Raw genomic sequence first — 16,448 nt, 5'->3', positions numbered from 1 at the left:
ATCATAATCGATTATTGCAGGTTAAAAATGCAAGTTTTACAAGGTTTACAAGAATTTCCTACTACATTTAATTTCTACAACTTGCTTTTAACTAATTCTAATATCTTCTTCAACTAAAACTTCTTGTAGCATCATCAAAACAAATTTCTTCAAGATTTACCAATACTCCTTATTGGTAACAATCTCCCCCTTTTTGATGATGATCAAAAATTCAATTTTAAAAGCAAGTTTGGCTTACCTGCAAAACATACAAGCTAACAAACAACAACAAGGTTAGCACTACCTGTAATAATTTATACTTCTCCCCTTGTATTATTCTTCTCCCCCTTTTTGATCAGAAGCAAAAAGATCGGATGTTAAAGGTTCCCCCTAAATATGATCTCCCCCTCAATTAATCAAAAGATGCATTTCAAAACATAAATAAAATTGAAATTTCATAACATGAAAGAGCATAATACCTCATATATCTTCCCCTGAATGTAATAATCCCCTTTTAGAAACAGACTCCAAAAAAATAAAAAAAATATAAAAAAAGTTTTTTTTTTTTTTTTTTTTTTTTTTTTTTTTTTTTTTTTTTTTTTTTTTTTTTTTTTTACGCTGTGACTTAAGATAATCGATTATTACTTTAAATAATCGATTATGTGCGAGCCAAATTGTCAAAATCCAAATTTTTGAGGACGAGATAATCGATTATTACCCTTGGTAATCGATTATTTACGTTAATTTTCGGAAAACACAAATTTGGACCAAATTTTCAACTTTAAGACACATCTAACATTCATAAATTATTTCAAGGCTCTTAAAAAATACCAGGATACCATAGAGTTTTCTTTTCCTTTTGAAAAATTAACCTGCAAAACCAAAAAATTGAGTTTTGGTCCCCATAATCTCATTTGGGTCCTTTGGGGTTAGAGACAATTTACTTTATAACAGGAATCCAAGCATATTTTCCATTTGGAACATCAAAATGTTTAATTTTACATTTGTTAGAAGTGTGCCCCTTTTTCATACAATAAAAGCATGTGACAATATTTGGATTTCTATAAAACACAGTTCCTTTTTCAACCCATACCCTACGGGTTCTTTTAATTTGGTTCTTACTTTTAAAAACACTTTTGTTTTTATAAACCTTTCTAACAGTTATAGGCATTTCAACATTATTATTTCCAGTTGCAACTTCAAGAAGATTTTCAAGAATATCAATATCAAGCATATGATTCTTACATGAAAGACATTCAACAGGATGTTCAACATTTGAAGACTCTTTCATTTCCAAGTTGCAAATTTTATTTCTCAAACTTACTTCCTCATCTAATGCCTTCTCATATTTAATTCGCAATTCTTTAAATTCCTTTTTCAAATTTTTATGAGCAACATTCAATTTTTCAGATTCATCAAGCAATTCAAGAAAAGCTTTTTGCAAATCAAATTCACTAGATTCAGAATTAGAACAACTTACTTGGCTTGCAGTATCATCAGTATTTACCATCAAACACAAGTTTGCTTCTTCATCAGAATCACTTGAACTACTTGAGTCATTATCAACCCAAGCAATGTGGACCTTCTTTTTGTGAAATTTCTTGATAATTGGACAAACGGCTTTTATATGGCCTCTTTCACCACATCCATAACATTTAAAGCTTGATGAGGAGCCTTGATTGTCCTTCTTTTTCTTCAAGAGTTGGCTTTTAGATGATTCATTACTGGCCATTAAGCATATATTTTCTTGCTTATTTGAATTGTTTGAGCTTTAGGAGCTTGAATCAGACAACGTCAACTTAACAACATCTGTGACTTTATCATGAGTAACTCTTAAAAATTCCCACATTTCCTGAGCACTTTCATAAACAGAAACTTTGAAAAAATCATCAAGGGTTAGTGCAGATAAAATTATGTTCCTAGCCCTAACATCATATTGTGCCATTCTATTTTCATCCATAGTCCACTGTAAAAATGGTTTTTCTACCTGCATATCATTTACTAAAATAGTGGGAACAATTGGTCCATTCATAACAACTTCCCAAATACCCCTGTCAATAGACTCCAAAAATATTTGCATTCTTATTTTCCAAAACGCATAATTTTCCCCTGTAAACAAAGGAGGTCTATCAATAGAAGCACCCTCAGCATAAACTTGGTTATGACCGCCCATTTTCGAAAAATTTGAAAAACTATCAAAGCAAGCTCTGATACCAATTGTTGGAACAATCGGTACCGTTATAGAGTCGCGCAGCGGAATAAAATACTTAGAAAGCGTGTTACGGTCACAAATCAAGTTTAATGGTCCGTTTTAGAAAAACAATTTTCTTAGAGAAAATTTATCAAACAGTTGATATGCGTAAAAGATAAAGAGTGTAGGGAATAGAAAATCACACAAGCAATTTTTATCCTGGTTCGATTCAAAAGAATCTACGTCCAGTCGTTAATCACTATAAATAGTGATTAACCTTTTTCACTAAAAAGTTATTTAACAGATTACAAGAAATAGTGAATAAAGCAGATAAATAAACCTTCCTTCGACGAACGAACCGGAAGAAGAACACTCTGCCAACTCGAAGAGAACCGCTCCGACTATCGACAAACGAAACACGAGCTTCTCCTATTCACGAGACCAGGCAGAGCACCTTGCTAACTCGAAGAGAGCTTGCTCCGACTATCGACACACGACACGCGAGCCTCTCCTGTTCACGAGACCAAGCAAGGGAACTTGAACTATAGCTTCTGAGAACTTCCTCTGACAAACAGTATTCTGCAAGAGCTTCTGTTCAACAATGTTTTTTTTTCTGATTTCTCCAAATCAAAATATATAGCCAAGTACACTGAATGTCAAAGGACAGCTCCCAACTGCCATGAATAATCGATTATTGTAAGTGATAATCGATTATTCAAGTCCGTTACAGGTTTTCAAAGATGTGATAATCGATTATATGAAGTGATAATCGATTATTCAAGTATGACTTGTGATAATCGATTATTGCTTAATCATAATCGATTATTGCAGGTTAAAAATGCAAGTTTTACAAGGTTTACAAGAATTTCCTACTACATTTAATTTCTACAACTTGCTTTTAACTAATTCTAATATCTTCTTCAACTAAAACTTCTTGTAGCATCATCAAAACAAATTTCTTCAAGATTTACCAATACTCCTTATTGGTAACAATAATTTCAGAGGAGGAGAGGCGCTGTGATGGCGGGAGTGGTGGTCGCGGCAACAGCGCGGCGGGTTCGAACCCTTGCGCGAAGGAGAAGGAAGGTGGCGGCGGTCTTGCGGCGTGGTGGTGGCGCATATGCTCATTCTTTCAGGCTCTTCTCTGCACAAACACTCCCACATACCTTCTCCAAGGTTTTCCACATCTTTTCACTCTTCCCTCTTAAGAAAATTTCTCTTCCACGCACCTTTTCACTAGTGTGCCATCAAAGTTTGGGGTTGGAAGAGAGCATTCTAGCTTGGAAGCATTCTCATTGCATCTAGTATCTCCACCCAAGTAAGTAAAAAGCATTTTGTTCATTCTAGGGTTTTTGATTTGAATGTGATTGTCAAAGCATGAATATTTAGGGGTTTTGGTTTCTATGCATGATTTGATGATATATTTGATGTTTGAACCGATTAAACTGCATGATTATGAACTGAAAAATTGAAAATTGCATTTGGGTGGAGTTAGGACAGCTTAAAAGAGATTTTTCAAAAATCTGCAGAGTTACCGCTCAGGGGTAGACTGCCGCTGAGCGGCATTCTGCCAGACTTGGTTTTTCTGGTTTTTTTGTGATCTGGAATGTGGCAATGGTGGCGCTGAGGGGAAATTCTGGCCCTCAACGGTGGTTTAGCTTCGAAAGGAGTTGTGTTCTGTGTTTTACTAATGATTAACATCATGTTCTGTGGTTTTGTATTTATGTTTGAATGCAGGAATGGCATCCTCTTCAGGAAAGAGATTGAAAACCATGGCAACCAAGAGAAAGGAAAAGGAACCAGAGCAACCCCACTCTAGCAGGTTCCTCTCTAGGAAACATGAGAAGCACTTTAGGGTGGTTCAAGACAGGAGACTTCTGATGGAAAGAAAAGTTGGAATGATACCTAACTTTGCTCCTCAATTTGGAGAGCAAGTGTTAGGGAATGACTGGGGAAAGCTAGCCACATATCCTGCACCTGCCAACATAGCTGTGGTAAAAGAGTTCTACACCAATGCAAAGAAGATTGGTGACTATCCAGCTGAAAATTATCTGGGCTATGTCAGAGGCCATGCTATCAAGTATGATCCTGATTCTATCAATAAGTTCCTGGACACTATGTAGGCTGGTGAGCAGTGCCAGTTTGCTCTTTGCATGGAGGAAGGTGCTGATTATGAGGATGTGGAGAGAGTACTATGCATACTTGGAGGACACTTCCAAAGGAATAGATCTGGCCCAGTGGTTAACATTAGGAGGACGGATTTAACTCCTCTTGCAAAGTATTGGATGGCATTTTCTCATGCCAACATTCAGTCATGTTCACATGTGTCAGATATTACTCTTAGCAGGGCACTATTCATCTACTGTGCTATCAGAAACTTAAATGTTAACATTGGGCAGGTGATAGCTGATGAGATTAGTGTGTGCGCCAATACCTCAAACAACAAAGCACCACTAGGACATCCCTCCTTGATCACTCACCTTTGCAAGATAGCTGGGGTGGACACTTCTGCTCCACCATTTGAGAGGCCAAGAAAATCTATTGATGAGGCCTATTACAGACAGTACTGTGGAGGTGAGGAGGCAGCTCAGCCAGTTCCACCACGCCGTGCTCGTAGAGAGAGAGGGCCAGCACAGAGCCAGACATCTGCTGAGACACATGAAGCAGAGCCATTCCAGATGAGGGACATGTAGATGTCTCTTATAGGTGCTCAGTTGCAGTCCATTCACAAAGGGCAGGTGGCCACTGCTGAGATGATTGTGGGGATGTATGATACACCTCCAGCCCACAGGTGGACTATGGATGAATTCCATAATGTGGTAGCTTGGCCAGAGGAGCCAGTGCATGAAGGAGGAGCTGAAGCAGCTGAAGCTTCAGTTAGAGAGATGGAAGAAGATGAAGTTGATGATGATGATGCATTTGAAGATGATGAAGATGAGGAGGAAGAGGAAAATACAGAGGACAGCTCAGACTGATGAGGAGCTGAGATAGCATTTACTGATGAATGCTATCATATGCTTATGCTTTTGTTGGTTTAAGTTTTCTGAACTTATTTGTTTTTGTTTTTAGATTAGGGTTTGATGTACTCTATTGAACACCTGGTTTGTTATGATGGTTTGCTATTAACTGTGATTGTTTGATAAGTAATGCTTGATGATGCTTATTGATTGATTGATGTTGAGATGATGTGCACATTAAAATGCTTATACAGGTGATTCACAAGCTTTGTGAACAAATGCATGATATTATGATTGTGATTGTGAGATTAAGCAGGATGTGTATGTCAAATGTGGATGAGCTTATATGTGAGGTTTTGAGCTCCAGAGTTTTTGTTATGATTGAATGCTATTACTTTGAAAGCATGAATGATTTTGCCCAGGTTTTCTATGATTGAATCAATTGCTTGTTTTGCATCATATGATCAAGGCCGTTTGTTGGAACCCTTTTTTATTGGCCAAATTCATAAAGTTAGCCCACTAAAAGAGAACACTTTGTGTTCTATCCTTTGAACCCTTAGCCTTGAACATAAATTGAAAACCCTTGATTGAAAATCTTTACCTTGAGTTAAGTAGAAGATATTGTGTGGTATTGTTAAATGTTCAAGTTTGGGGTTGTTGGGAAAACATGAAAAAGGAAAAGCATTGAGCTAAGAGCTAAAAAGTAAGAATATGCAAAGAAAAAGAAAAGAAAAAAAAAAGAAGCAAAGCTCAATGCAAATGCAAAAGGCAAGTTGGGAAAAATAAGAATAATTGTGTTGATTATGATTCTCTTAACTCAAAGATTTTGTGATCCAGAAAAACCAATTTTCTTGTTAGCCCAGCCACATTATAAGCCATTGAAAAGTCCTTGTGATGATGCATGCTTGTGAATGTTTTTGATTGTGGTAAAATGAAAGGCAAAGTTGATTCATGTGACATTGTGATAGTAGAGTGAATGAGTGATTACCTCTTATACACTTGTGTGTGAGTGAAACACTTTACCTAGTGAGGAAATATTCCATGAACACATGAACATCCATGCTTAATTGATTGATCATTCATGAAAAATAGCATTTGTTGGAATTTAAATGACTTTGTGAACACTAAAGCATGTGCACATCTTGATTGAACTCTTGGTCATAAGTTTGATTGAAGTTTTTACTTATCTTGAAAAAGAGGATCTTTGAATAAGTGAACCATCATATGAATTGGTTGAAGATTGAGTTACATCTTATTTGCTTGAGAACAAGCAAAGTTCTAAGTTTGGGGTTGTGATAACAGTTGAAAAACTGTTATTTTCCTGCTTAAATTGATACTAAAAGCAACCTTTAACACTTAGAAACTAGCTTGAAATCATGCTTTTATTCATATTTTCAGAAATAAGAGAGTTGGACAGGTTTATGCTTGATTTCAGTGTTTTTGTGCAGGTTTTAAGGTGAATTTGGTGAAAGAAGTGAAGAAGGAGAGAGATGGAATCAGAAAAGACATCAAAAAGTGCAAAAGGAGAAGTCGCAACTGCCGCTCAGCGGCAGTTTACCGCTGAGCGGCACTCAGGAGTTCACGTTGGAACCGCTGAGGGGCAAAATGGCCGCTGAGGGGAAGAAACTATTCACGCACTTACCGCTGAGCGGCACTTTACCGCTGAGCGGCACACTTATGGGCTTGGGCCTAGATTTTCTGTAATTTTAGAATAGTATATAAGCTTTAGGACGTCCTCGGGTTTGTGTCTTTGGCAAAAACGAAGCAAACACTCTCTCTTCCACCCCTTTGAAGGAGCATCTTGGATGCTCAGGCTACCTCTTCACCTTTCTAGGGTTTTATCTTTCATTCTTTCATTATTGTTCATCTAGGTTCACCATGAATATGGTGAACTAAACCTTGTATGTTTGTTGGGGAATCAATGTAATCTTTTGAAGCTCTCATATATGGAATTTGTGCTTGCATCTTAATTTAAGACTTATGCTTTCTTTCATCATTAGTTAGGGTTTTTCCTCTTTGCTCAAAGCTTGCTTTGTTTAACTCATTCAATGCATGATTATTGGTTTTGTCGATACGGGAACGTACGGGGAAGTCTAGATCCGGGGAATTTCTCCCAATAGTATATTGGTTGCCTTAAGCTCCTGTGCTAAAAAAATTAATTATTAGGAATGCTAGGAATCGTATGAACTCGTAATTAGGGAGAAGCCTTCTTGAAAGGTAATTTAGAGAGTGGCATTAACAATGATGACTTGAATGTTGAATTCCTAAAATATATGAGAGTGGATAAGATGAAATTGACCCGCAACAACATATTCATCAATATATTTCATTGAAAGTGCTTGTCTTTTGTTTTAGCCATTGATCAACCTCATGCATACATGTTTATTTTCGTCTTTTGCATAGTAAAATCCAATTATTTTGTTCTTAAGTCTTAGCTAATCAACAAATCACATAACTAAACTAGGCCGTGAGTCCTTTGGGAGAACGATACTTGGTCTTACCGAGTTTATTACTTGAAACGATTCGGTCATACTTGCCGATTGTTAAACAAGTTTGTGACATCATATTTTGGTGATCATAAATTTGTGCATCAGTAGTCGTCAGGAGCGACCACTGCCACGGCTACCCCTCTAGAGACGAAGAGGAACTCTCATAAGGAAGGGGAAAAATCCTCTTCCAAGAGGAATCGCCATGAGGGGAGTGTCTCTCGGCCTCTGTCGGGTGGCGTCTTTAGTCTAGAGTTCAATGTTAGTCACAAGACTAACTTTCACATGCACTCAGCCGAACAAGCGGTCGTAGAGCCGCTGTCGAAAGGCGAATTGACCAACGTTGTGATGGAGTTAGCAACCAGGACGACCATGCTAACATGGCACCTTCGGGAGTTTGCCAATCAGTGCGGGGCGGAGCACGTGCAAGCAAAATTGGCAATAGAGAAGAAAACCTATGTCGATCTTCGCGCCGAGGTGGAAGCTTTGAGGGTCGCCCATGGAGAGTGTGAGAAGAAGCAAGCTGATCTTTAACTTGAGTTGGATGAGGCTCGTCGGCAATTGACTGAAGTCGCCGAGAGGGTTTGTTCTGCGCAAGGAAGAGGCGATCGGGCGGTCAAAGAGTGTGACCGGCTGAAGGCGGTGGAAACTAAGCATGCTGAGAGGGAGGAAGAATTGGTTGCAAAATCAAGACCCTTTCCTCCAGACTAGAACGGGCAGACGAGAAGATCGTTGTGTTGAATGCTTTCATGTGGATGAGAACGAGGAAGGTTTCAACAAAGCTCTTTGCCAAGCGTCCTTCTTACTAGGGGTCCCCGATCCGTACGCCGTGGGCTTTGATGTGATGAAAGAGGTTATCATGGGGAATCTAATCCCTCTCGCGGAATTATCTGGCGATGAAGAGGATTCGGGTGTTGAAGAGGAACCACCAGCCGAAGAGGAAGAACCGGCAGCTGAAGATGGCGATGAAGCTGCTGATAGCGAGTAAAAGGAAAACTCAACATAGGGAAATGGGGGTGGGAATTTTTTATTTTTATTTTTTGGAACATGGTCGGGCGATAATAATTCTAGGATTTGTTTTTGATTGCTCCGCCGACCCATTGATACCATTTGATGTATACCCCATACTTGCTATTTTAATACAACAATTTCACTTTTCCTTCTCGTACGAGCGTTGCGGTTTTGTTATCTTCTGTTGAGTGATGACCGTTCGCTAATTTTATGATTACGCGACGCATTCATTTTATTTTTTGAAGTGTTTTGTTCTTTGGCCTTTAGCGACCTGTTAAGTCAATTATTGTTTTTGGGAACTTCTTTCAACTTGTCATTATTGGTTTGTTGATGAATGCATCATTCACTGACCGACAAAGTTGATAATTGCTCTTTTTGGAGCTCCGTTCGACTTCAATGTTATCTGAACCGGGCGGCAGTGGTTCATTTGCAGAACGTGTCGTTCACCACCCGGTCAAGTTGATAGTTGTTTCTTTAGGAACTATGTTCAATAACTTTGGCATTGTTTACACCAGGTGGCAATGGTTCATTAACAAACTCGTCATTCATCGCCCAGCCAAGTTGACAATGGTTCCTTTTGGAACTCTCCGTTAATCAACTTGGGTTTTATTTACATCGGTCGGTAGTGGTTCATTAACAAACTCATCATTTATCGCCCGACCAAGGTGACAGTGGTTGCTTTCGGAACTCTCCGTTCACCAACTTGAGCTTTACATTTAACAATGTTTTATCCGTTTGGTCTTGATAGTCTTGTCGCGCGATTCTGCTATGAATGAAATACTCTATATTGTATTAATATTTCACAAAAAAAGGGAAATTACAAATGAATAATCATTTAACTGAAGTAGAATTTTAAATGGGAGGTTTTCCAAGTCTTTGGAATTGGTCGGCCGTCAGGATGAGTGAGGCGATAGGCTCCATTTCCGAGGGCTTCTGCAACCTTGAAGGGTCTTTCCCACTTAGTCGGTAGCTTGCCATGTGAAGTCGTCTGTCTTGCTTCACCAATCTTTCTCCATACTAAGTCTCCTTCTTGGAAGCTTCTAGGTCGCACCTTGGTGTTACATCTTCTTTCAACCATCCGCTTGCAGGCCTCTGATCGTACGACTGTTGATTCCTTACGCTCCTTTAGAGTATTCAGTTCCACTCTTATCTCAACTTCATTTAGGTGGGCATCCTCCAATTCTCGTCGTAGAGAAGGCTCTCCTAGCTCGACGGGCAACATGGCATCGGTACCATACATTAGGTTGAAAGGCGTCTCCCCAATCGTCCCGTGCGGAGTGTACCTGTAAGCCCACAAAACTTCAGGGAGCTTGTCCATCCAAGCCCCTTTCTTTTCCCCTAGTCTTCTTTTCAGCTCGGCAACGATGGTCTTATTCACTGCCTCAACTTGACCGTTCGTCTGCGGATGCTCCATTGAACTAGTGATGTGTTTTATTCCTAGGCCTTTATAAAATTCGGTCAGCTTCTTATCGATGAACTGTTTGTTGTTGTCCATTACGACCGTTTAGGGAAGGCCGAAATGACAAATCAGTTTCCATACAAACGTTTTTACCTGTTGTGCCGTGATGGTGGCCAGAGCTTCAGCCTCCACCCACTTGGTGAAATAGTCAATGGCGACGAGAAAGAACTTCTTTTGACCCCACCCGAGGAGGAAAGGATAATGTCCATTTCCCATTGGGTGAACAGCCACGGGGAAACCATGTTGTGCAATACGGTCGATGGAGCATGCACATCATTGGCATGGGCTTGGCATGCAGGGGATTTCTATACAAAGAGTTTGGCGTCTTCCTCCATAGTGGGCCAATAATACCCGGCTCTCATGGCTCGGGTCTTCAAGGTTCTACATCCGATGTGAAACCCACAAATTATGTTGTGGAGCTCGTCCAACACGTATTGGGCTTCAGGCCCCCACAGGCATTTGAGGAGGGAAACTGAGAACCCCCTCCTATAAAGATCGCCTTTTAATACAACATACCAGGAGGCCTTCCTAGCATTTGTTGAACGGATAGGTTCTTGATGTCTTGCTATTCCATGAGTGCTCTAATGTCCTACCTTCAATCACTATTAGTTGTCATGCTCATGGTCAAGCATTCTACCGAAGGCGTCAATACCTGCCAGATGGTGGTGGTCAGTTGCCCCTTCTTGTTGTCGCTAGAAAGTTTGGATAGCATAACCGCATGGGAATTGTCTTCGCGAGGGATATGTTTGATCTAGATCTTCTCAAAGCCTTTTACCAAGGCAAAGGCTTTGTGGAAGTACTTTAGGAGATGGTCACCCTTGACCTAAAACTCACCATTCATCTCGCCTACCACCAATTGCGAATTCGTTCGGCATGTTACCCTTCGGACCCCCATGTCTCTAGCCAGCTTCATTCTTACCACCAAGGCTTCATATTCCACCTGGTTGTTGAAAGCTTTGAATTTGAATACCAAGGAGTGCTCTAGCAAGAACTCGTTTGTCCCTTCGAGTACAACCCCGGCGCCACCTTCTGCTCGCCCGAACGCCCCACCGATGAACAAATTCCACTCAAGGTTGGGGCATTTTGAGGCAGTTCTACCGCGAAATATGCCAAGTGTTGGCCCTTGACAGATCCTTTCGGCTCATAACGTAGACCAAATTCTGACAATTCCACTTCGTAACTAACCATCCAACCGGCCAGGTTAGGTTTTCTCAGGATCTTCGAAATGGAATGGTCGGTCCAAACAACTACTTGATGGCTTCGTTGAGCAATGCCGGCGCAACCTTCTCCACATGTTAGTAGCGAGTCTCGGCATCCTAGAGAGTCCGACTTACAAAGTAGATGAGTCTGGGCTCTGGTTTCCCCTGCAGCAACACGATGTTGATAACCTCGTCGGACACCCCCAAATAGATTTGATAATCTTCGCCTGCAGTTGGTTGGTTCATGATTGGAGGGCAAGTTAGCACCACTTTCACTTCCTCAAACACCTTCTCGCAGTCTGCATCCCACTTCTCCACCAACCCCTTCTTTATTTTCTTTAGTACCAGTCGCATATGCTCAGCCAACATAGAAATAAACCAGGAAAGAGTTGTTAATCTGCCAACCAGTCTTTGAACCTCCTTCAAAGTCGTCGGGCTTTTCATCTCTAGGATGGCAGCACACTTGTCTGGGTTGGCTTCTATTCCTCGGGCCGTCAACATGAACCCTAAAAATTTACCAACCGCCACTTCAAAAGTGCATTTGGTCGGATTCAACCTCATCCCGTACCGCCGGATCTGTCCGAAAACTTCCTCCAGGTCCTTCATGTACCTCGCGTCGAATCCAGAACAGACCACCATGTCGTCTACGTACATGTCCATGCATCGCTCGATCTAATCTGCAAACATTATATCCATCAGACGTTGGTAAGTCTCCTTCACTTTCTTTAGATCGAACGGCATGACTTCGTAGCAATCCGGAAATCTTAACATGCTGTGGTCGGACGCCCTATCGGCCAAACCGTCTATGCTAAGCAGTGGGTGGGCATCCTTGGGGTAGGCTTTGTTCAGGTTCGTGTAGTTGGTGCACATGCGCCACTTCCCACAAGCCTTTTTTACCATAACCACATTGGTCAGCCATGTGGTGTATGTCACTTCTCTCACAAACCCCGCCTCCTTTAACTTGCCGACCTCCTCCTCCACAACTCTTCTCTTTTTCTGGATGATCGGTCGTGCTTCTTTGAATAGCGCCAATTTATGGGACATGATTGAGGGGAGGATCCCTGGCATGTCAGTGGTTATCCAGGCAAAGAGATCTTGGTTACGCTAGAGGACGCACTGCAGCTCTCACTCGACCTCTTTTTCCAAGCCTCTAGCCATTGTGGTGATTTGAGAGGCATCTTTCCCCATTGTTACCGATTGTAACTCCCCTAGAGGTTCCATCTGATCGTCCATGTTGGTCCGCGGGTCAAGGTCTGTCATGGTTACCTCTGACAAGGTTACCTTTCTTTTGGTCGTGTGATGATACAATTTCAGGCCCGAAGAATAACATTATCGCGTCATTTTCTAGTCCGCCTGGACGATGAACATCGTCCCCCTATCAGACGGATACTTCATGGTGAGGTGGGGGGTTGATACAATGGCGCCGAAGGTGTTCAGGCATGGTCAGCCGAGAAATATGTTGTAGGATGTGTTGGCTTCCACCAACAGATAGCGCACTCTCTACTCCTCGTTGTCCCGTCTGGTCCCTAAATGCGTGCGGAGGTCTATGTATCCTCTTGTATCAACCCGCTCTCCCGTAAAGCCGACAATCGGCTCGTTGTACGACACGATGATATCCTTCGACAAGTCCATCCACTGGAAAGTTTTCCAGTATGGGATGTTGACAGAGCTACCTTGGTCCACCAGTACCTTACTCACCCCGTACTTGACTATCTCCACTGTGATAACCATGGGATTATCCTGCTCTGGATTGGGGGCATGGAAATCCTCGTCTGTGAAGGTGATCGGAGGCATGGTCCTCCTAGGCCTATCCACGGCATGAACTGACCAGAGGGCCCGAACGTGTCGTTTCCTAATAGGTCATGACGACCCGCCTCTTGTAAATCCAACGGAGATCGTGTTGATGTGGTCGTGCAAGGGCCGATCATTGCTTCTCCTACGGCTTCGACTCCTCCTTCGCTCGGACCGAGGGCGATCGCTTCCACCATATCATGAATGGCCCCGGTACTCTCGCCTCTCCAGACTCCATCGCAGACTGCGTTAAGACCGTTGTGATTGCTTGTCCTTTAAGGTAACACATTTCTTGGTTGTGTGGCCTATGTTCTTATGATGCAAGTTGTGCTTTGTGGTGTGGGACGTCGCTTGGAATCAACTCCGCACTTAGCGCTTCTTGTAATATCTTGGCCCGGGGGGCGTTCAGCAGGGTGTACTGTTGAAAACGTGGCCTCCTGGGTATTTCTCTCTACTTGAATCCTCCTTGTTTCTCCGGCAGGCTCTCCTGCTTCTTGTCATCCTTCCTCTCCCCCTTTGCTTCCTGACTTTCCTTCTTGTAAGACTGTTTCATCTCCTCAACCATTATCTCATCAGTCGCCCGCTTCCTCAATTCTTCCATGGTCTTCGGGGCTTGTCTACAGACGTTGTCCTTAAAGAGCCCCGATTTGAGGGCCAGTAGTACGTACTGAAGGGAAAGCTCGAAATTAAGGCCCTTCACCCGCCACACAATCTTTTGATAGCAGTCCATGAACGTCCTCAGTAGGGACGGTTTTTGTTCCATTTTCCCTTACCTTGGTCTCGGTCGGCCACCACGTCTCATCGAGCATCATATTTTGCTCTGTCTGTTCCTCCTAGGTAGCCTTGTCGCGCTCCTCCCCTGGCCTTTCGCCTTCCTCAAAAATCTTCTCCTACGTAATCTAAGCCGAACACTCTGCCTAGAGTGCAGCCAGTTAAGCCTCATGGCGTTGTTGCATCTCCTTCATCTTCTACTGTAGCATCTTGATCATTTCTACTAGGTCTTTAAAGCTCATGTTTCTTGTGGTCACCATTAGGTTATAGACAAGTCACTCAGCCCATGATGGGCGCCAAAATGTTTCAGGTATAAGGTCGAGTCACTTCAAACACCTGCACAATTTCTCCTAGGATGTCATCCGGTAGCTACTCTTCTAGTCCTTATCTTCACTCCACCGTTCGGAGATTTACCTGCCAAAGGTTTTCTAATGCTTAAGTCAGTAAATTGCCCATATGGGAGCTCAATGTAATGGTATTAAATGTACAGTAAATACGATCACATACCTCTTACCTTTGACCTATATTTATAGTTTTTAGCATGAGCTTGAGATCAGTGAAACCTTAATCATGGTCTAATCTCAGCCCAATACCTCTAATTACCATTTTCCTTAATCCTTGTAGAAAAACATGTTTATCAGCTAAGACCGGACGTCTCTACTGATGGTTGTTCGATCTTACCTACTATATCTGCCACGTTCAATCGCTACTTAACTGTTTCCTGCCCTTCAAGATCGTCTGGCTTGCTTCGTAAAGGGTAAATGTATGGTCGACAATATATATATATATATATATATATATATATATATATATATATATATATATATATATATATATATATATATATATATATATATATACTTATGATATATGTATACATATATGATAAGTAACTCTAACAATAATGACAATAACGGACGGATTAAAACTAAACACGTTGTTTTCTTGTTTATTTTCCTAAATATTCATAAATTATCTCTTTATCTTCACCCCCTCAATAAATGTATTTACCATTAAACATCTATTGTTAATCTTTGGGTTAAATATGTTTTTAGTCCCTAAACTATTGACCGTTTCTGGTTTTCGTCCCTCTTCCAAAGTAAGGTACAATTTAGTCCTCAATCTTTAAAAAACGTTCGTTTTAGTCGAAAAAACGAACGTTTTGAGGACTAAAACGAACGTTTTGAGGACTAAAACGAGGACTAAAAACAAAATTTTGAGGACTAAAACGAACGTTTTTCTAAAGAATGAGGACCAAATTGTACCTTACTTTGGAAGAGGGACGAAAACCAGAAACGGCCAATAGTTTAGGGACTAAAAACATATTTAACCCTTAATCTTTCACAATATAATGTATTGCTTGTTGATTAATCAATTTGCTTCCGTTATCGAGCTGGATGTTTTGAATCATTAAATTTGTAAATTCTTGTTGAACTACGTCAAAGGGAGAAAATGTAGTGTAAAATTGTATTGTTGCACTTCATAAATGTTTATATACATTTGTACTTCCAAACTGACCAGAAAATAGTTTTGGCAAAACGTTCAGGATAAAGTATTTCCGCTCTAGCCAAATATAACATCAGATGCCACGTTCTATGTGTGTATATATATATATACATATGGGGTTTGCTAACGCGTGTACGGTTTTTTTCAGTTGTTACATTCTAGCAATGTGTACCGGATTTTAGTAGAAAAAAATACCCTTATATATCATGGATTCTAAGTTTTAAGGTTAAGGGTATTTTAATAATTTTCATTCTCAAAACTAAAAAAAAAGAAGAAACCCCAAACCCTTGCTCACCTCCGTCATTCCTCTCAACCTTTTCTCTTTGATCTCTCTCACTCCAACATTTTCTCTGTCATCCTATGGTAGCCCCACTGAAAAAATTCAGAAACACTAGTTGTTAAACAATCTTAGAAAAAATCATTTTATAATGAGTTTTTATTTTATAATTTTTGTCTTATGTAATTTTATCCAATTTTCACAAGCATAAAGGAATTGGTAATTGACCTAGAAAAAATCAGAAATACTTGTTAAACAATTTCTTAAAAAAATTGATTTTATAAGAAGTTTTCATTTTATAATTGTTGTCTTATTTAATTATATCTAATTTTCACAAGCATAATGACATCAAAGGAATTGATAATTGGGCTAAAAAAATAAGAAATAATCGTTGTTAAACAATTTCTTACAAAAAATGATTTTATAATGAGTTTTCATTTTATAATTTTTGTCATATATAATTTTATCTAATTTTCACAAGCATAATGACATCCAAAGGAATTGGTAATTGGCCTGGAGAGTTTTTTAGAAATGATGATTCAACATATGCTGATGATAAAATTAGAGAGGTTAGGTGAAATTGAAAAGATAACCTTTGTCTAAAGGTGAATATGTTAATGACTCAACTCTTTACAAAAACAAACTGTTTAACAACAAGTGTTTCTGATTTTTTCAATTAGGGTTACACTAGAGATGACAAAAAAAAGATTGGAGTGAGAGAGATGAAAGGGAAAGAGTTGAGAGGAATGAGAGAGGTGATAAGGGTTTGGGGGTTTCTTTTTTTAGTTTTGAGAATGAAAATTATTAAAATACCCTTAACT

The 16,448-nt window shown here is 40.3% G+C and overlaps 1 protein-coding gene across 1 annotated transcript; it reads right to left on the bottom strand.

The window, feature by feature from the left end:
• Window positions 1–9,459: 9,459 nt before the first annotated feature.
• Window positions 9,460–10,038, bottom strand: LOC148206277 (uncharacterized). Its single transcript, XM_088107586.1, has one exon. The coding sequence runs from the start codon at window positions 10,036–10,038 to the stop codon at window positions 9,460–9,462; it is 579 nt and encodes a 192-aa protein (XP_087963712.1).
• Between the last annotated feature and the right edge of the window lie 6,410 nt (window positions 10,039–16,448).

Source organism: Vigna umbellata, chromosome 1 (assembly GCF_029865625.1).
Source record: "Vigna umbellata cultivar VRB3 chromosome 1, Vumbellata_1.0, whole genome shotgun sequence".
Classification (NCBI taxonomy): Eukaryota; Viridiplantae; Streptophyta; class Magnoliopsida; order Fabales; family Fabaceae; genus Vigna; species Vigna umbellata.
This window is presented reverse-complemented; position numbering and strand designations above follow the sequence as displayed.